This window comes from Primulina tabacum, chromosome 5, assembly GCF_025594145.1.
Source record: "Primulina tabacum isolate GXHZ01 chromosome 5, ASM2559414v2, whole genome shotgun sequence".
Lineage (NCBI taxonomy): Eukaryota > Viridiplantae > Streptophyta > Magnoliopsida > Lamiales > Gesneriaceae > Primulina > Primulina tabacum.
This window is the reverse complement of record NC_134554.1, coordinates 37121374-37142244: the sequence shown is the minus strand read 5'-3', so window position 1 is coordinate 37142244 and position 20871 is coordinate 37121374. Positions and strand designations below refer to the sequence as shown.

General features: G+C 33.3%; 4 protein-coding genes and 1 pseudogene across 4 annotated transcripts; 3 read left to right on the top strand and 2 right to left on the bottom strand.

The window, feature by feature from the left end:
* Window positions 1-1720: 1720 nt before the first annotated feature.
* Window positions 1721-5075, top strand: LOC142547555 (15-cis-zeta-carotene isomerase, chloroplastic). Its single transcript, XM_075655906.1, has 4 exons — window positions 1721-2235; window positions 2746-2892; window positions 2999-3208; window positions 4405-5075. The coding sequence occupies exons 1-4, from the start codon at window positions 1837-1839 to the stop codon at window positions 4738-4740; spliced, it is 1092 nt and encodes a 363-aa protein (XP_075512021.1). The 5' UTR covers window positions 1721-1836; the 3' UTR covers window positions 4741-5075.
* A 2826-nt stretch (window positions 5076-7901) lies between these two features.
* Window positions 7902-10067, top strand: LOC142544985 (uncharacterized). Its single transcript, XM_075651983.1, has 4 exons — window positions 7902-8123; window positions 8216-8339; window positions 8432-8493; window positions 9674-10067. The coding sequence occupies exons 1-4, from the start codon at window positions 8004-8006 to the stop codon at window positions 9779-9781; spliced, it is 414 nt and encodes a 137-aa protein (XP_075508098.1). The 5' UTR covers window positions 7902-8003; the 3' UTR covers window positions 9782-10067.
* A 1133-nt stretch (window positions 10068-11200) lies between these two features.
* On the bottom strand, window positions 11201-12559 carry LOC142544409 (uncharacterized; annotated as a pseudogene).
* A 1280-nt stretch (window positions 12560-13839) lies between these two features.
* Window positions 13840-14680, top strand: LOC142544408 (uncharacterized). The gene is made up of 2 exons (XM_075651460.1): window positions 13840-14133; window positions 14213-14680. Exons 1-2 carry the CDS (start codon window positions 13840-13842, stop codon window positions 14678-14680), a joined length of 762 nt encoding a protein of 253 aa, XP_075507575.1.
* A 1184-nt stretch (window positions 14681-15864) lies between these two features.
* On the bottom strand, window positions 15865-18208 carry LOC142547553 (UDP-glycosyltransferase 92A1-like). Its single transcript, XM_075655904.1, has one exon. The coding sequence runs from the start codon at window positions 17424-17426 to the stop codon at window positions 15897-15899; it is 1530 nt and encodes a 509-aa protein (XP_075512019.1). The 5' UTR covers window positions 17427-18208; the 3' UTR covers window positions 15865-15896.
* Between the last annotated feature and the right edge of the window lie 2663 nt (window positions 18209-20871).

The following is a 20871-nucleotide window of genomic DNA, read 5'->3' as shown; positions in this document are numbered from 1 at the left end:
ATGCAACGTCAAGGTTCGACTGAAGTCTCTATCTGTCACGTTGTAACCAATTCTTGGATAATTTACTCTTACAATTTTTCTTGAACAGAGATTTCCTGAGGTGGTTCCCAATATTGGGTTTTTAAGATTACATATTCATTTATCGCATTTAGCAATATCATGAGTGAATCTATTCCTTCTTTAAACATGATAGTCATTTTTTCGGCTATCTCGCTAAGAGATTATCTGACTAGAATTGATTCTTTGGTTTCAGCCGAAGTCATATCCCATGCGATTTTGACCGATCCAATCAAACTTATTTCTAATATTTTAATGAATCATTAGTTGTTGCGATCAAGTTTTCTTGCTGCAATTCTCATAGCCAATGTCCAATTATTTATGAGATCTCTATTTTTGAAGTCCAATACATATATTCTATTTTATTAAAGTTGAGGACATGATAGTAACTACCTACGAAGAACACCAACTTTTTCTTCCAACTTTACCCTTATATGATTCTAATATTACACTTTTGTTTTTTGTTTTTATTTTTAAATTTCAACACACACTTTTATTTTTATTTTTTTTTTCAACAATTCAAATATCAATTTAGTCCCTCCATAATTTGTCAAATTTCACTTTAGCTCATCGATAATGCTAAAAAAAACTATACACACACGCATCGCATATGCAGAGTAACTAGTCAATGTTAAGAATAACCCTATAAAGATGTGCAAAGGAATTTGTTTTCTTCTTGACCTTGTTCTTGCTGGGTGTAATTCTCCACCAGTCTGAAAATCTGTTCGAATTTCTCCCATATTTTTATTGCGGGATCCACACTTTTTTCCCTTGGTCGTTCATGAGGAGACACCCTGCTAATTAGAGGTTGTTCATTTCCTACTGTTGTTTTCATTTTTAGATCTACGTCCCCGAGGTTTGCAAAACTCTGCAAGGTCTTGAAGATCTTATAGAACAATCTTTTCTATGATTGTCATCAGACTATTCTCTTTTCTGATATAATTCTGATAAGATTGATCATTTTTTTTTTCATCTTTTTACTAGAACTTGGTTATTATTGCAGAATTTGGATTTTTGTTTCAATCTCCTTTAAAGTTTCAAGAATTTCTTCTTGTTTCTCAATGATTTCTTCAATTTTTCGTGGTACATAGTATAACTAATTGACATAGTTTTGTACCGTCTTTTGAATTTCACTAAAAATTTTAGAGAGTTTTGAAGAATTTTGAACTGCTTCTAGGAATCTAGTATTTAGAATCATACATGAGTTCTTTGACTATTTCCTATTTTTTCTTGATATCTAAAGTGAGTTAGATTTTCTTGTTTTAAATATTCTCAACTATTGGAATAAAAACTAAAAATTGTGTATCTCGAACGCATGTTCAAATTCATAATTTGATTAAAATATCCTTATCAAACATCTAATCACACAATGATAATAATATTATATGTTTGAACTAATTTACTTTTGACTCCGATACAATTTCTGACTCAAAATAAAATCAAAGATGTTTTTTTTAAATCACTTTTGTCAAAATCTGGGAGTGCAAACTAATTTTTTATGTCTTAAAGACTGAATCCCAACTTGAAATTTTGATTGAAGATTTTTCTCCAATTTAACCTTGATTTAACAAACAAAAAATAAAAAAGAGAAACCACACCTCCTAATTTATTTATTTTTTGAATATTTTTCTGAAAAACCCAAGATAAAATATATTGAATAATATTTTCCGTTTCTTACCGGTAGTGCTAGGCTAGGCTCCAAAACCATGGTTGGAAAGCATTTCCACCATCTGGATACCTTCACCTATTGCATAGGCTTCACCTTCCTGGAATCCGTTAATGGCGAACTCTGTTCTTCTCACCCACCCTCCCTCTGTTCCTCTTCGTCCTCCCCAGTACACCAAGATTCTCCAGTTTCAGCATCCCTTTTCTCTGACTCGACTCAAACCCATCCTTTTCCAAACCTCGTCACCCAAGTCCCTTAATTTTTACACCAAGAAATCTTTCGTACGAGTCCTGGAACAGGAAGGAACCGATGCTTCTTCCCCTGCCCCTGATTTGTTAGGGGAAGATTCTGCTGAATTCCTGTTGTCCAAACAGAAAATTTCGTCTTGGCTTTATTTCTCTGGGGTTTTGGGTGTCGTTCTTTATGTTCTTAACTTTGCTTGGATTGACAATTCAACCGGCTTTGGTAAGCCCTTCGTTGATGCTGTTTCCGGCATTTCCGACAGCCCTGAGGTTTGCCCTGTATTGTTTTTTCTTTATTTTGTTTTTGTCCATTACTGCCAAAAATTCGTTTACTTTGTCCCAAACAAAAATAAGAAAAGAATTTGTTGGATTGTAAAACATATGAGGATATAAAATCAGGGGATAGTTGCTTTTAAGCCTTGCCTTCTAAGATCATCTTGACAACCAATACGATCTCGAAATCCCATGTCAACAAGGAGCTGAAGGAACCCAAAACATTTTAAGAATCTTTGAACTTTGACCTCTTACTATGGTTTTCTATTTGATTATCTTTGTCGACAATTGCCTTTTTTAAAATTAAAATTAATGTTTGAGGTTACGAGGCTGATTGGTTCATGGTAAGTTGCAGTCCATTTAAAGCGTTTTCTACACTTTGTCATTGCTAATAGTTATAATACAGGTTTACCCTTTTCTCCTTCAATTTTCTAGAACTTCTACATCAGGATATAGTTGCTTGTGATTGCGGAGCTTACTGTTTTTTTCCTTTTGTTTTTCTTTCAGGTTGTCATGTTAGCTCTTACTTTCATTTTTGCCATTGTCCATAGTGGCTTAGCCAGCGTTAGAGATACAGGTGAGAAACTCATTGGAGAACGAGCATTCCGTGTATTATTTGCTGGTTTATCTCTTCCATTAGCAGTTAGTACCGTGGTGAGTTCTGATCGTTTGTTTGGAAGTTTATCTCGAATATTGATAAATATATTTGTGGCATGAAATGCTGATTTTACGATATTTATTAATTATGTGGTTTGGATAGGTATATTTCATCAATCACAGATACGATGGCGTGCAGTTATGGCAAGTGCAGGATGCCCCTGGACTACATGAAATTCTTTGGTTGTCAAATTTTATTTCTTTCTTTTTCCTTTATCCATCGACGTTCAATTTGTTAGAGGTTGCAGCAGTTGATAAGCCCAAAATGCATCTTTGGGAAACTGGAATTATGAGAATTACAAGGCACCCACAGGTCCGCATTTCATGTTTATACTTAACTAGTATAACCTTATTGTTATTGTCAACGTTCTCTAGTTCAAAAAAATTATTTTTTCCATTAATTTATCTTCTCAATCACCTTCAAACTACTTAATTTTACTGTTTATGCATTCATCTTTAAATGTGCTAAAGTTATATATTATATAGTTGGTGTTATTGGTTCAAATTAACAGTGTTATCTGTTGAAGTAGGGAAACAAGTATCATGTTGATGATCCTAAACACAGCTATGTTGTTGTATAATCTCTCTCAGAACCGTCATTCATATGAAGGCACGTGTTAATGTTATTATTAGGATAATGTATTTTATCATGATATGGGATTTTGAGAAAATCTGTTGTCCGGTTTTATACTGCTGATGTGCTTTCCTACGAATTAGAAAGCTCGTTATTTGATTATTAATACTTGTATGGGTGCTGCTGTACGTGTAGGGCCACAATCCAGCTTACTAGCTTTTCGAGCTATCTTTGATTATTTATTTGAAATTGTAGAAAAATTCAAGTTTGGCTCGAATATGTGATCCAAGTTTGAGTTGATATGTTTTATTAGATATATTGCGAGCTTTAATATTTTATTATTTTTTTTAATTATTGGGCATTTGTGTGATAGAGTTTGATAATTAAGTTTGAAATAAAAGCTTCGAGTTTGAATGCAAACTTTAAGAAGTGCGAAATTAAAACCTGTATTAATTCATTATACGAGCTTCGAGCTAGCTAAAAAAATTCGAGATTGTGCTCGAGTAAAAAAGTGGTTAAAATTCTACTTGGTTTTCATCCCTTTTTTTTTATACTGTAATTGTCTAGACATTTATTTCATGGAGTTTTCAACATTTTCTTATGAGTGTCAATAGCATCTTAGTTCAGCATATTTAACTGCTAGTATTTTGTTTCAATTGAATTCTCAAGCATCAATCAAAGTTGGTGTTGCAATCGAAACATCATGGTACCTTGTGTTCTGTTCATTTATTAATCTTCCTTTACTGGTTTGAAAGAACCAAATCTGGGAAAAGAAGAAGATGGGCATTTCAAATTCCAGCTTGATCATGGTCAAGTCTCGTGCAATTTTTTTCATATAATATCTGTGCCTTATTCATCTTTATTATATAATAATTTTTAATCCAAAACGAAAATAATCCTAAGTTACAGTTAATGTACTCGATTTTTTTCCCCAGATGGTTGGACAGGTAATTTGGTGCATAGCTCACACAATCTGGATTGGGAATTCAGTTGCATTAGCAGCCTCTGTAGGTCTGATCGCGCACCACTTATTCGGTGTTTGGAATGGTGACCGAAGATTGGCCATTCGGTATGGTGAAGCTTTCGAAGTTTTAAAAAGCAGAACTAGTATTACTCCATTTGCTGCTATTCTTGAAGGTCGACAAAAGCTTCCCAAGGACTACTATAAGGAGTTTCTGCGGTTGCCATATCTTTCGATCACGGCTTTGACCTTGGGGGCATATTTTGCTCACCCACTCATGCAGGCTGCCAGTTTTCGACTTCACTGGTAACTTCATACTGTTCCTCTGACATTTGCTACATCTAAGTGTTTATAATCGAGAATTTGTGGTATGTTAATGAAGCAACAACTGGTGGAAGATGGGTATAGGAGGAATCCATTTATACTTTTGTGAAAGCTTTAAATTTTGATGCCTTTGGACTATAGGTGGTATTGATATTATACACAATATTCTAAATATTGAACTAGTATGGTCTAGAGAACTATTAATGTTTGTGATTTTGAGAACTTGAGAATTTATCAATTTACTCTTAAATTTTATGTGCTATTTAATTTGTTAATTGAGTTGTGTTATAACTAAAATTATTACAGAACAATTTTTCGTAATCTCGTGTTAAACTAACTTAAACTCGTAAAGCTTGAAACATGTTCGTCACGATCTTTTTGTAGAATCTTTTTAGTACGTATCATCATTACATTTGAACAACTGATATAAAATTCTAGAGTTTTTATATAATATTAGAAATTCTTGATTTTTTTCTCAGTTCCTTTTAAAAAAGTTTTAATATAGACTTAATGATTTAATTTGGGCAAAAAAAATTGAAAGAGTGGATTTCAAAAATATACATGAACTAAGACTTTGAAATTAATTGTTACATTGTGAATGAAATTTTTACTTCATAATTTCAATTTCAAAGATTTCAAAATCTTCTAAACATATTGAAATAATGCATAGTTTTTAAAATCAGATGAGACCGTCGGTTAACCGGTGAATTGATGAACCGGAAATCACTCTAATTTGAGTCGTTTAATTAATCAAATTGTTATTTACCCATAAAATATAAAAAAAGTCCAATTATTTCCTATTTAAAAACTTGGTGAAATATTAATATATATAGCAATATTATATATAATTACTTTTTTTGCGTGATATTTTAATTATTACTACTTGCTATAAAAATTCCATCGAAAATAACACAAAAATCTACGCTCGTATAATATAAGGGAAATACATACTAGCTATAGAATGTTAATAATAATAATATTATATATTTAATTGTAATAGTTATTATAATGAATATTATTAAAATTAATATGGCTAATAATGATAATTTATTATATTAATCATGATAACAAAATAATAATAAAGTATAAAAATTAATATAAATATAGTTATAATTATATTAACAACAATATGCTATATTATTGTTGTTGTTGTTGATGCAATAATATTAATAATAACAAAAAATGTTAATAACACTCCACCTCATCTAATTTCAATAGTTGATTGAACCAGTTTCACTACAAAAAAACGGGTGGAATAGCGACGATTTTTAATAAACCGTTGCTAGAGTAGCGACGGTTTTTGATAAAACCGTCGCCCAAAAAAGTAAGCGACGATTTATTGACAACCATCGCTCAAATCGCGACGGTTAATTAAAAACCGTCGCTACTATAGCGACGATTATTCAAAAACCGTCGCTATTTTATGCCTAATCGAACAAACCCGTCGCCATTTTGTGCGACGGATTTTTTTTTTTGTCTGTCGTCTTTGGCGACGTTTATACTTTTGTCCGTCGCCATATTAGCGATGGTTTTTCTACCCGTCGCTATGTGCGACGATATAATACTAGACTGTCGCAAAAGTTGGCGACGGTATTCGACAAACGTCGCTATTCGCGACGGTTTACTGAACCGTCGCTAATAGTTACATTAAGAAACATCGATATGATTCATTTTTTATCAACATCACAGGAGGAAATGGAGCACTACATGGCTGAGTCGATGACAAAAATCAGAGCTGTCCCCAGCCCACAGTCGATGAACAGCATGTTCAAGACTGTGGTTGGGGGGAAGAAGAAGGGGAGAATGTACAGGTGTGGGTCGATGGCCAGCACCTTATATCCAGATGAGATGGCTCCGGGTCGACGTGGTGAGTTATCGGGTGTTAGTCAGTCGTCTGAGTCCTAGCAGATGGCAGACATGAGACAAACTCTAGACTCATCGTTACGTCGTAACGATGACATTTGCGAGAGGATGCAGGCTACAGAGGCGGAAAACGCCATGCTAAGAGATCGCATCCCAGTCACCGTATCCACGTTTTTTTTACGACATTTATATCAAACACTTGTATTATTATTTGTAGATTAGTAATATGATTACATTTCTCAAATGTTGTTGTTAATATTTTTTCAATTATACTGGACAAAATATATTTTTATATTATTACGTATGTAAGGAAATTAAAAAAAAAACGATGAACCGACGCTCAATTAGCGAAAGCAGTTTTATTATAAACCGTCGCTAGTAGCGACGGTTTATTTCTACTGTCGCCAATAGCGACGGTTTCACGGCGACGGTTTTAACACACCGTCGCTTTTTGCGATTGTTTAAATCAAAACCGTCGCTAATAGCGAAAATCTATCAATTTTTTCAAAGTTTCGGTTTTTTATTTTGTACTAACATTTTTTCGTATTAATTTCGTAGATTTTTTCTCAGGTAGTAGCGAAAATCTATCAATTTTTTCAAAGTTTCGGTTTTTTATTTTGTACTAACATTTTTTCGTATTAATTTCGTAGATTTTCTCGTCGGTGTAATCTTCCAACGTTCCGTAGATCTGCATATATTCGCGCACGTCAGGTTTTTAAAGCGTTTTCTTTATAGAAAATTTAATATTTAATTTTATATTTTGTGTAGTATTTTATTTATGAAATTTTACGTACTATTTTGATTAATAACCGTCGCTAACTTTTTTTTTTTGTAGTGTTTAAGTTCACATGTTTGTTTAATTTAATTTAATTTCAATATCTTATAAATTATTATTTATAATTATTATCAGCTATTAATTAAGTATAAAATTATAATTATACTAATTATATAATATTATTATAATAAAAATTATTTATAATAATATATTATTATTTTTTGGTTATTCGAACCTTTTGTTTACCATTATTTTGGTATTTAAATATTTCTTTTTTTTAGCTCAGCTAATTTTATTTTGAAAATAGTATATCGGCTGGAAACTTTGGGTAGCTGTATGTCTTTGGGCTATTTGCCTTTAAGAACAGGTTCGATAGGTCTAATAATGCCACGTATCATATTCAATTTATTTCCAAGGTATCAGATGGTATCAATAGAATTATAATTGTAATTATAATTATATATTTAAAATCAATTGTTGTTGTAATAATAATAATCTATGAAAAATAATTATATTATTATATTTATAGTGTTATATTTTAACACGTTCCACCCGAATGTTCCAATGTTTCCACCAAAAATTTGAAATTACTAGCAATCCCAAGCGTGCGAATGGATTATGGTCTGGCAGCACTGAAGCTACTCTGCGTACACCTGAGACGCGCCGCCGCAACGACGTCACAGAATGCCTTCACTCTCGGCGGAATTCTCTTTCAACGTGCTTGGCTACAGGTATGTCTATGTGTAGTTGTGCGTAATTCCATGATTTATCCTTAAATGCCTCCTTTTTGTCAATTTCTTCGATATTCATCTCGACATTGCAGGGTGTTCTCGTCTCGACAGCTGAATCTGACGAATGCGGAGGCAGTCGATACCTCCTCGACGATGGAACGGGCGTCATTGAGCTCTTCCTCTCTGGCGACTTTCGCAGTCGCCGTTTGGAAAAAGGTCAGTTAATCATTTGTTTATTAGGTTATTTTACATTAATTTTATTGTGTATTCGTACAAATTTCGAAGTAATTAAAGATTTGTGAGTGTAGGAATGTACATAATGGTGGTTGGAGGCTATTCTCTTTGTGCGGGTGATCTTCCAATGATTAAGGTAATAATATAGGATTGCTACTTTATCCCGTACAAATAATTTTCAACCATTTCATTTCTTGGTGTGTATACTTAATATACTTATTGTTTATTCTTGAAGTTTGATTACAATGTTTTGTGACGTGAAAGCTGTTTTCACTCTTGATAATGATAAAAATGGATACTCATGCCAAGTTTCCAGTTAGGGGATGATGTGATAAAGAAAAGAACCAAATTCAAGAACAGACAAATTTCTACTTGAATCAATTAATCTTCAACATCTCATAAAAAATATGATCTACAAACACGAAGATATATAAATATGCTGCAATTACTAAATAACTCTCTTCTGGAAGAGCTTGCTCCCGGACCTCAACCTTATGTTTTGTACTGACCCTCATTCCGCTCCATTGAACCAGAAATCGAATCCATGATAGTGCATATGTATAATGATAGATTCATCAAACTAATAAGCTCCATAATTTTCGCATGCCAAAATGATGAACTCAATAATTTTCACTGTTAATGATCAGGCCTTTCATGTTCATTTTATCTTTCGTCCAAATTAAATGTTCTCAGTCCGTGGATTGCATGTAGAGTTTCTCAAATGTGTAACTAGCATTATTTATTACTTTGAATTTGTTTCAAGCTACATGCAGAAGTGAGCTTTCATGCTCTGTTTTAGTGCAGAAAATCTTATCTAATTCACTTGTTTTCAGCTTTAGAATATGAATGGTAATCATATTTCTTCACTTTAAACCAACATTAGTTGTGATTCTGCTAAAGTGTTTCGAACTTCAAAATTGTGCTTCTCAACTCATCATATGGAATAGGACTACAGTTTCTTTGTTCTTCATCAAGTAAATTGTTGTTGAACGATCTGACTCAATGACTACCTGTTGTATCTCCTATATACTCTATATTTATCAGACTAGTGCAAAAGATGTATTTTCAAGGACTTTCCAATGTATTAAAAGCTGATAATAACTAAGACGTGTTTCCAACCTTTTGATTTGTAAAAAAACACATCTCATTTTCACTCCAGCTTGATTCATGCATGCACCATTACTGCATCTTCCATTAGAAACTAGTCACATCACCTTTATTAAGTCATCTACTAAATTCTACACACCCCACCCAAATAAACCCTTGGCATTATCTTGATTTCCAGTTGGGTAAAGCTGATGTTGTGCAACTCACAGGTTCATAAACTTGTTGATCTTTCTGCATTTCCGGATAGGGAATCGATGTGGTATCTTGAAGTCATGGAGGCTTTCAAGCTCTTTTACCAACCTATGTTCCAACACTGATGTAGTAGATAGGTAGGTATATAGGTACAGAGGAACTATTCTTCTGAGCCCTGGATCCCCCTAAACACCTAGTGGATCTTTTTAAAAATCGCTATGATGCATATTTTTTGAATGGCTTTACAGCCTGAGTCAGCATCGGAAGCTTCAAAATTTTAGATAATTTTGATTAATTTTCATAATATTTGTAGTTCTCTAGAAGTTTGTTTTATAATATGTACTATAGTTAATTAGATGTAATCATGGCCTAACCATCGAAAAATATGTATAAATTGAAGGGATTGATGGGTAACACAATGTTGCATTTGAATTGAATAAGTTGAAATTCAGTGGTTTCAAATTTATTTTCATTGTTAAATAAGTTAATGCAATAAACTGTAACGATCATAGGTCGTAGGCTGACCCAACATGAGTTTCAACTCATTCTAATGCAATACTATTAGTCATAGGCCGTAGTTGGTTCAACATGAAACATAGTTCGTATTTATGCACCGTCACTAATTAAATATCTCATATCTGGAAAGTGTTTTTTTTTTTTACTATCCCAACACTCGAACCTAGGTATGGGTTGAGGCTCATGTCGGGTAAGAAACTCAAATAAATTGTTACTTATTTACACTATTACACATATCATAATTGATTTCAAATGATTTTAATATTCTAACGATTTGAGTGTAAGTAAAATTTTAGATGTATTTGAATATCTGTTGTGTAAGTTATTTAATAAAGAAATTATAAATGGATTTGAAATTTTCTCATCCAAACACATTCAAAAACTATTGGCGGGAGAACAAGGAGAGATGGTGGTGGTCATGGTCAGAGGTAAAGACAATGGAATAAGCAGGGAAATAAATTTTGGGAAATTTTTCTCTTTGTGAAAGATTATTGTGAATGTGAGCAATGAAGGGAAAAAAAAAAAAAAAGCAGAAAAGGGATGAAATATTGGACATGAACATAAAAAATCAATTATGATTTTATGATATATTTAAATTGATCATATTTCTTTAATCAAACAAATTTCTTTAGTTTTGTTGACGTTAGAAAATGTGGTATAGATTTTGAATGAAGTTTATACGGCCATCTCCAACCCATAAAATTGCACCAAAATAGTGCAGTTTCTGCACCAAATATAACATTCATCTCCAACACATTTACTTCAAATCTTACACTAAAAAGTACATTCCTAGAATATTCTTTTTGTTTACTAGTTATTTATAAATTTAACAATAAAATTATAATTAATGTTAACATTAGTATTATAATTATAATTTTATTTTTATTAATAGTTAAATTTATCTATTTGATTCTTATATATATTAACTCTAATATTTATAATACGAATTAATACAAATGCTTCATTATTAAAATTGACATAATTTTAATACATATAATTTATTTTTAGAACTTAATATGAATCCAAATTCAAACATTTGAACAACTATATTCTTCCCACAAATGATCAATTAAAGCATTCCGTAGTGCATAGTGAGCATTTTTGTCTTTTATCTTTTTATATCGAGCGAGAAATTCTTGAAATCTGATATTCTCATCGACAACCATTTCTACATCCGGAGTTGGTGCTTCTCTCATATCTTCAATGGGTGCGTTAAGGTCACGTTCATCTTCGATAATTATTGTGCATTATAATACATGATGTCATTATATCATGTAAATGATGTTTCTTCCAAGCACCTGCTGGAGATGCCACAATCGCAAATCGAGATTGGAGAACACCAAATGCACGCTCCACGTCTTTTCTACAGGACTCTTGTTTCATTGCAAAATATTTCTTTTTTGGACCGTGTGGATCATGGATAGATTATACAATAGTTGACCATTTAGGAAAATACCATCAGCCAAGTAATATCTTGTATCATATTCTTTTCCTCCAATTGTATAATGAGCTCGAGGGGCAATACCTTGTGCGATGTTGAAAAATAGATTGGACGATCCCAAAACATTTATGTCATTATTGGATCCGGGCATACCAAAATATGCATGCCATATCCAAAGGTCGTAGTCAGCTACTACTTCTAAAATTATTGTTGGAGAACCACTACGACCTGCATATTGACCCGCCCAAGCCGTTGGACAATTTTTCCACTTCCAATGCATGCAATCAAGACTTCCCAACATTCCAGGGAATCCGCGTTGTTTACCAATATAAAGTAACCTGGCAACATCATCGGCAGTAGGAGATCTCAAGTATTGCTCAGCAAAAACTTCCACCACGGCTCGACAAAAGCGTTGCATGCATTGAATTGCAGTGGACTCTCCAATTTTGATATATTCATCCGTAGCATCCGCGGGTAATGCATAAGCTAAAATTCGCAAAGCAGCAGTTGTTTTTTGAATAGTCGATAGCCCGAGACACCCCACACTATCACTTCTTTGTGTGAAGTAAATATCATGATTCTTTACTTCATCAACTATACGAAGAAAAATATTTCGAGACATTCGAAATCTCCGTCGAAACATTGCTTCGTTATATCTTGGGTTATCGGTAAAGTAATCGTTGAACAGATTACGGTCGGCAATTTCCCGATCACGGTGAATTACTATATGACCTGGTATTGAACCTCCGTGTGTGACTTCTTGCTCTTAGTGGATAATGTAGGTAGCAACCAACTGTTGATCTTGTGCTACAATATTCAATATTGCATTTCGTGTATTATCCAATTTCTCAAAATCATCCATCCGATTAATAGGTGTTTCATCTTCATTATCAGACAATGAAGATGAACTAGAGGATGATGCGTGAAATTGGAAATGAGAATTCATTTTCAAGTTTGTGAGAGCATAGAATGTGGTGTGATAATCTATAGGGGTGGGCAAAGGTCGGTTTGGTCCGGTTTTACTCTACAACGGTTCGGTTTTTCGGTTTTCGGTTTTGAATATCTCTAGTCCAAAACCAAACCATTTTATTACGGTTCGGTTCGGTTTTTTGTAATACGGTTCGGTTTATACGGTTGGCTAAAATTTGTTGAGAAATAAAATTATATGTCACTTTATGCCTTTAAAATCTAAATCATAGTATTTTTCAAATATTTAATTTGTGAGACTTAATCTTATATATATATATATATATATATATATATATATATAACATGTGTTGTGTACAAACATGTCATACGAATATAATAACAATATATAACTAATTAACCATGTAAACACGGAAAATGCATGAATCCAACGGAATATTCAGTAATAAGAATGATAACAAAGTGTCAACTAGCTTGAATGAAACACAAATAATCTTACGTAAATATTAAAGAAATATATACAGAAAAAGAGAAAACGTCGACTGATGAGTAGTAAGAAAAAAGAGAAAACGATCAGATTGAAAAATTGAGGGTTAATGATACTAAATTCCTAAATCTGAATAGGTCCGTTATACATAAAAAGTCTTATACTTACCAATAATATGGCACATTATACATAAAAACCTTATATTTAACAATAATATGGACGGTTCGATTTTTCGGTTTTTTTGGGGATTAAAACCGAAAACCGAACCGAAAAACCGAACTTCATAAATTTTAAATCCATAACCGACCGAAAAACCGATAAAATCGAACAATTTAAACCGAATTATTCGGTTCGGTCGGTTTTATCGGTTTTTCGGATTTTATGCACACCCCTAATAATCTAGGATATTTCGTCGCATTATATAATAATTTATCAAAAAATATGACCGTTGGATGAGATTTTCTTATCTACAATCTGTCCGTTTAATTAGATTGTGTTATCTACAACCTCATCAGTATTATGATCGTTGGATGAGATTACATCTAATCTTGCCCGTTGGATGATATTACAATCTTATCATCATCTTGACCGTTGGATGAGATTGCCTTATCTAGAATATGGCCGTTGGATTGGATTGTGCTATCTACAACCATATCAGTATTATGACCGTTGGATGATATTACATCTGATATTGCCCGTTGGATGAGATTACAATCTTATCTTCTTTCTACTATAAGTAAAATATATCCGATTCATGAGATTATCACAGCTTTAATTTTCATTCCAATCAAATCTTTATTCCAAGCAATTCAATGGCTTCAAATTCTAGAACTGCTTCTTACAATGTCGAAGAAGATAGAGTCTTATGTCATATGTATCTTGATATATCCCAAAATCCTATAATAGGTATCAATCAATCCAAAGATCAGTTTTGGACTCGTATCGAAGAAGCTTACAACATCAACAAACCAAACAATCTACAAGTACGTAACAAAAGATCATTGCAGTGTCGCATGAGAAATATACTCCGTGAAATTGGAAAACTAAGGGGATGCATTCGTCAAATTGAAACTCTCCGCCCAAGTGGCGCATCAGAAGAGGATATTGTAAGTATTTCTTATTCAAATATTTATTAAATTACAAGTTTAATTTTTTATAAGATAATAGTTGGATATTTTCGTACAGTTAAATCGAGCAAAAGATTTGTTCATGCAAGATGCTGATTTTAGTAAAAGCTTCAAATATGATCATGTGTGGTATATTATGAAAGATATGGAGAAATTCTCGAGTGACATCAATCCAATGAGCGCACCAGCAAGAATGCATGTCACAAGTTTGGACTCGTCACAGTCAGATAGCCAAACACCAAATACTCCAATATCAGGTTCTCCTGGATTACCTCCGTTTTCAATTAATTTAAGTAGTGATGAAAATGCAGGCGGCACTTCATCCCAGCGACCTCTTGGTGTTAAAAAATCTAAACTAAAGAAAAAAAGGGACGACAATGTGTTGGAATTGATATCTACAATGAAAGAAGGGCATCGCGATCTTATAAATGTATTACAAAAAGGATACACTGAACTTCAACAAAGTTATGAGATGAAACTCCTAGCATTGCAAAATGAGCAGCTCAATCAACAAAAAAAAAATTGAAACTAGACAACAACAAATAACATTAGCAACCCTTCAAGAGGAGAATAAAGTTTTGTACATGGATTTAAGCACGATAGGTGATCCTGAAATGCGCGAAATTGTTCAAAATGAACGAGCCAAAATTTTGAAAAAAAAGAAATGAAGAACATGGACAACACGAAAATGACACATTTGGGAAATATTTTGGTGATTTTGGAGGATCGGGATCTAATTTAGGAGATTATTGATCATCTACCTTATTTGTCATTTTTATGTTTTTATTCACATTGTTATCTTTGTAATTTTCAATTATGTATTATCTTCGAATTTGTATTCCAATTATGTATTATCTTTGTATTTGTATTTCAATTGGGTATTGTAATTTTAATTTCAAAATTTTGCAATTGATTTTTCTGATATTTTATCAATTATATATTTACGAGAGTTAAAAATATCAAAAATAAAATAAAAAACTAGAAATATTTTTATAAATTTTCTAATATAAAATATAATTAATTTTTTTATGTTTTAATTTTTATTATGAATTATATTTTATATCAACAAGATTTAATTTTAACCATCAATTATATAATATTATTATTAAAAATATTTATTACATATTTATATTAATTAAAAAACATTAAAAAAAAATAAAAAAAGGCCCAAACCCAGAGCCAAAATGGCGCTGGGATTCTCCTCTGCGCCAAATTAATGGCGCAGCCTCCATTGAAATGAAAACCCTGCGCTATCATAGCGTTCACGAACGCTATGATAAACGCTATGATAGCGCATGGTTGGAGAAGCCCTAAGCAATTTTGTAGTTCGGTTGGGTTTTTTTCGAACTCACATCGAACATACAGCGAAAAATTTAAAGTTTTACATTTACTACTTCCGGATATTATCGATTGACTTTATTATGAATAGAATTTAGCTAAAATCATATTATTAATGATTTGTTAACACCATAATCATGTTATGCAAAATATTATTTTAAAAATATTTTGTATAATTCATGAAGTTATATAATGTATAATTACTATTCGCTATATTCAACGTGATGTCTACCATCTTCGTTATCATAAGATCAACAACATTATACTCGTAGAACCCAAAAAAAAAAAAGTTAAAGTGCAATTAAATCCATGAGATTTTACCAATGGAACCAAAAAAAAGTGCGAAATAAATCTAATTTTCTTAAATATAATTTAAATTTAACTAATCTGATCAATCTTGGAGTTCAAAGTCCTTGGTTCTTGGAGATAAGAGCAGAAACAAAAGCATCCATTGCTTTAACAGAGGAGCCTTCATGGATTTCGTCTTCCCTAACGGCGGAACTAATCAACTCTCCCATTTCCGCCGCCTTTTTCTTCATATCCACCGCTTTAATACCTTCTCCCATTACTGTATCTATAGCTTTTATTACATCCTCCTTGCTCAAACTGCTCTTGGTTCCTCTAGTTAACTCCACACAGACTTCCATTTCCTCCACCAACATCTTCACGTTGTAGGCCTGTTCCGCCGCCAGTGGCCACCCTATGATCGGTACTCCTTGGCTTAAGCTCTCCATGGTTGAATTCCATCCACAATGGCTTAAAAAAGCCGCCGTTGATCGGTGGCAAAGAATTTCCAACTGGGGTGCCCATCCATCTACCATTAGTCCTTGGTTGCTGTTCTTTATTCGTTCCTCGAACCCGTTGGGCAGCCATTTCGAGTCGAACTCGCTTTCTAAGCTGAATCCAATAGGTGGCCTGATGACCCAAATGAATTGTGTTCTACTTTCCTCTAAACCAGTGGCTAATGCCATCATTTGTGTGGTGCTGATGGTGTTTTGAGAGCCGAAAGATATGTACAGAACAGAGCTTTTGGGCTTTGAGTCCAGCCATTCCATGCATTTCTCCGGGGAAAGTCCCGGTTTTCTTCCGGTTTGATGTCCAATCACACGCGTTGGTTTTCGAGTCAGCATTGCTGGTGGAAGGAGTGGCCCGATGCACCAGACCGGGAGTTTTGAGTACTTCTTGAAGAGATCTACTCCGAGCTGTTCGATTTCTTCGGCGGAGTTGCACAGCCATCCGAAAGAATTTAGAGAGAGCCTAATCTGAGGTTGGAAGAATCTTGACCAGGAATCTGTTCCATCTGCAGCTCTTGAGAAGGGATGCAACTGACTGAGATGAAAAAGGCAAGAATCTGGGAAACCCGGAAGATTGAACTCATCGCTTTGGGTTAATCTGTGGGGAAGATTTTCCCACAACGATACATAAGCGGCGGTCCCATAAGCGCCACAAGTGGTGAAAGTTACATTCACCGTGCCGCAAGAGCTAGCAACTTCAGTAGCCCAGCCCATGAAAACATCGGAGATTATGCAAAGCGGAGGGCCGCCATATTTGATCGATACATCGGAAATCAAGCTGCGAAAGGGGGTTTCGAGGGAGATCGAGGCATGACAGAGGTCGATGATTTGGTTAAGGGGCAAGGATTCTGTGTTCTCGATGTTCGGTGGGAGGCCATGTTGGCTGCTATCGAAAGGGAGTTCAAAGAGATGGATATTGGACTGTCTCGTTTGTGGGACTTCCGAGTTTTTGGCTATGGCGGATTTGAGGTACTGAACATTGAGTTGAGTAGTGGCAATGGTGATTTCGAAGCCAAATCTTTGCTGGATTCTGTTAGAAAGAGCTAAGAAAGGGATCAAATGGCCTTGCGCCATGAAAGGCAGCATAACAATGTGCTGCTGCTGCTGCTGCTTCTCTCCGGTGCCTTGGTTGATTTTCATGATTTCTTTGTTCAATCTGTTTTCTTCCACCCCACTCTGCTTTTTCTTATAAACATAGTTTTTATCTTCAAGATTTGAGGTCGGAAATTAAAGGCCGAATGACAAATGGTATAGGCAGAATGACAAATGGGTATAGGCAGAATGACAAATGGTATTGGAATACGTTAAGAGATTATAACTTGGATTTAACTGAACTGAGAAATGGTATATGCAATTTTTTTCATATAATATCTGCTTTGTTCATCTTTATTATATAACAATTTTTAATCCGAAACAAAAATAATCCTAAGTTACTGTGATGTACTCAAAATTTTTTCCCCAGATGGTTGGACAGGTAATTTGGTGCATAGCTCACACAATCTGGATTGGGAATTCAGTTGCATTAGCAGCCTCTGTAGGTCTGATCACGCACCACTTATTCGGTGTTTGGAATGGAGACCGAAGATTAGGCATTCGGTATGGTGAAGCTTCCGAAGTTTTAAAAAGCAGAACTAGTATTACTCCATTTGCTGCTATTCTTGAAGGTCGACAAAAGCTTCCCAAGGACTACTATAAAGAGTTTCTGCGGTTGCCGTATCTTTCGATCACAGCTTTGACCTTGGGGGCATATTTTGCTCACCCACTCATGCAGGCTGCCAGTTTTCGACTTCACTGGTAAATTCATACTGTTCCTCTTACATTTGCTACATCTAAGTGTTTATTATAGAGAATTTGTGGTATGTTAATGAAGCAACAACTGGTGGAAGATGGGTATAGGAGGAATCCATTTTTACTTTTGTGAAAGCTTTAAATTTTGATGCCTTTGGACTATAGGTGGTATTGATATTATACACAATATTCTAAATATTGAACTAGTATGGTCTAGAGAACTATTAATGTTTGTGATTTTGAGAACTTGAGAATCTATCATGATTCTTTACTTCATCAACTATACGAAGAAAAATATTTCGAGACATTCGAAATCTCCGTCGAAACATTGCTTCGTTATATCTTGGGTTATCGGTAAAGTAATCGTTGAACAGATTACGGTCGGCAATTTCCCGATCACGGTGAATTACTATATGACCTGGTATTGAACCTCCGTGTGTGACTTCTTGCTCTTAGTGGATAATGTAGGTAGCAACCAACTGTTGATCTTGTGCTACAATATTCAATATTGCATTTCGTGTATTATCCAATTTCTCAAAATCATCCATCCGATTAATAGGTGTTTCATCTTCATTATCAGACAATGAAGATGAACTAGAGGATGATGCGTGAAATTGGAAATGAGAATTCATTTTCAAGTTTGTGAGAGCATAGAATGTGGTGTGATAATCTATAGGGGTGGGCAAAGGTCGGTTTGGTCCGGTTTTACTCTACAACGGTTCGGTTTTTCGGTTTTCGGTTTTGAATATCTCTAGTCCAAAACCAAACCATTTTATTACGGTTCGGTTCGGTTTTTTGTAATACGGTTCGGTTTATACGGTTGGCTAAAATTTGTTGAGAAATAAAATTATATGTCACTTTATGCCTTTAAAATCTAAATCATAGTATTTTTCAAATATTTAATTTGTGAGACTTAATCTTATATATATATATATATATATATATATATATATATATATATAACATGTGTTGTGTACAAACATGTCATACGAATATAATAACAATATATAACTAATTAACCATGTAAACACGGAAAATGCATGAATCCAACGGAATATTCAGTAATAAGAATGATAACAAAGTGTCAACTAGCTTGAATGAAACACAAATAATCTTACGTAAATATTAAAGAAATATATACAGAAAAAGAGAAAACGTCGACTGATGAGTGGTAAGAAAAAAGAGAAAACGATCAGTGGTAAGAAAAAAGAGAAAATGTCGACTGATAAGGAGTTTCTGCGGTTGCCATATCTTTCGATCACGGCTTTGACCTTGGGGGCATATTTTGCTCACCCACTCATGCAGGCTGCCAGTTTTCGACTTCACTGGTAACTTCATACTGTTCCTCTGACATTTGCTACATCTAAGTGTTTATAATCGAGAATTTGTGGTATGTTAATGAAGCAACAACTGGTGGAAGATGGGTATAGGAGGAATCCATTTATACTTTTGTGAAAGCTTTAAATTTTGATGCCTTTGGACTATAGGTGGTATTGATATTATACACAATATTCTAAATATTGAACTAGTATGGTCTAGAGAACTATTAATGTTTGTGATTTTGAGAACTTGAGAATTTATCAATTTACTCTTAAATTTTATGTGCTATTTAATTTGTTAATTGAGTTGTGTTATAACTAAAATTATTACAGAACAATTTTTCGTAATCTCGTGTTAAACTAACTTAAACTCGTAAAGCTTGAAACATGTTCGTCACGATCTTTTTGTAGAATCTTTTTAGTACGTATCATCATTACATTTGAACAACTGATATAAAATTCTAGAGTTTTTATATTATTAGAAATTCTTGATTTTTTTCTCAGTTCCTTTTAAAAAAGTTTTAATATAGACTTAATGATTTAATTTGGGCAAAAAAAATTGAAAGAGTGGATTTCAAAAATATACATGAACTAAGACTTTGAAATTAATTGTTACATTGTGAATGAAATTTTTACTTCATAATTTCAATTTCAAAGATTTCAAAATCTTCTAAACATATTGAAATAATGCATAGTTTTTAAAATCAGATGAGACCGTCGGTTAACCGGTGAATTGATGAACCGAAAATCACTCTAATTTGAGTCGTTTAATTAATCAAATTGTTATTTACCCATAAAATATAAAAAAAGTCCAATTATTTCCTATTTAAAAACTTGGTGAAATATTAATATATATAGCAATATTATATAATTACTTTTTTTGCGTGATATTTTAATTATTACTACTTGCTATAAAAATTCCATCGAAAATAACACAAAAATCTACGCTCGTATAATATAAGGGAAATACATACTAGCTATAGAATGTTAATAATAATAATATTATATATTTAATTGTAATAGTTATTATAATGAATATTATTAAAATTAATATGGCTAATAATGATAATTTATTATATTAATCATGATAACAAAATAATAATAAAGTATAAAAATTAATATAAATATAGTTATAATTATATTAACAACTGTTGTTGTTGTTGATGCAATAATATTAATAATAACAAAAAATGTTAATAACACTCCACCTCATCTAATTTCAATAGTTGATTGAACCAGTTTCACTAAAAAAAACGGGTGGAATAGCGACGATTTTTAATAAACCGTTGCTAGAGTAGCGACGGTTTTTGATAAAACCGTCGCCCAAAAAAGTAAGCGACGATTTATTGACAACCATCGCTCAAATCGCGACGGTTAATTAAAAACCGTCGCTACTATAGCGACGATTATTCAAAAACCGTCGCTATTTTATGACTAATCGAACAAACCCGTCGCCATTTTGTGCGACGGGTTTTTTT

Coding starts and splice junctions, on each gene's coding strand:
- LOC142544408 (XM_075651460.1), top strand. CDS start 13,840: ATGGCTTCAAATTCTAGAACTGCTTCTTACAATGTCGAAGAAGATAGA. Junction 14,134..14,212: donor GCGCATCAGAAGAGGATATT/GTAAGTATTTCT, acceptor ATTTTCGTACAG/TTAAATCGAGCAAAAGATTT.
- LOC142547553 (XM_075655904.1), bottom strand. CDS start 17,426: ATGAAAATCAACCAAGGCACCGGAGAGAAGCAGCAGCAGCAGCAGCAC.
- LOC142544985 (XM_075651983.1), top strand. CDS start 8,004: ATGGATTATGGTCTGGCAGCACTGAAGCTACTCTGCGTACACCTGAGA. Junction 8,124..8,215: donor TTCAACGTGCTTGGCTACAG/GTATGTCTATGT, acceptor TCGACATTGCAG/GGTGTTCTCGTCTCGACAGC. Junction 8,494..9,673: donor GTGATCTTCCAATGATTAAG/GTAATAATATAG, acceptor TGCAACTCACAG/GTTCATAAACTTGTTGATCT.
- LOC142547555 (XM_075655906.1), top strand. CDS start 1,837: ATGGCGAACTCTGTTCTTCTCACCCACCCTCCCTCTGTTCCTCTTCGT. Junction 2,893..2,998: donor CATTAGCAGTTAGTACCGTG/GTGAGTTCTGAT, acceptor TGGTTTGGATAG/GTATATTTCATCAATCACAG. Junction 3,209..4,404: donor GAATTACAAGGCACCCACAG/GTCCGCATTTCA, acceptor TTTTTTCCCCAG/ATGGTTGGACAGGTAATTTG.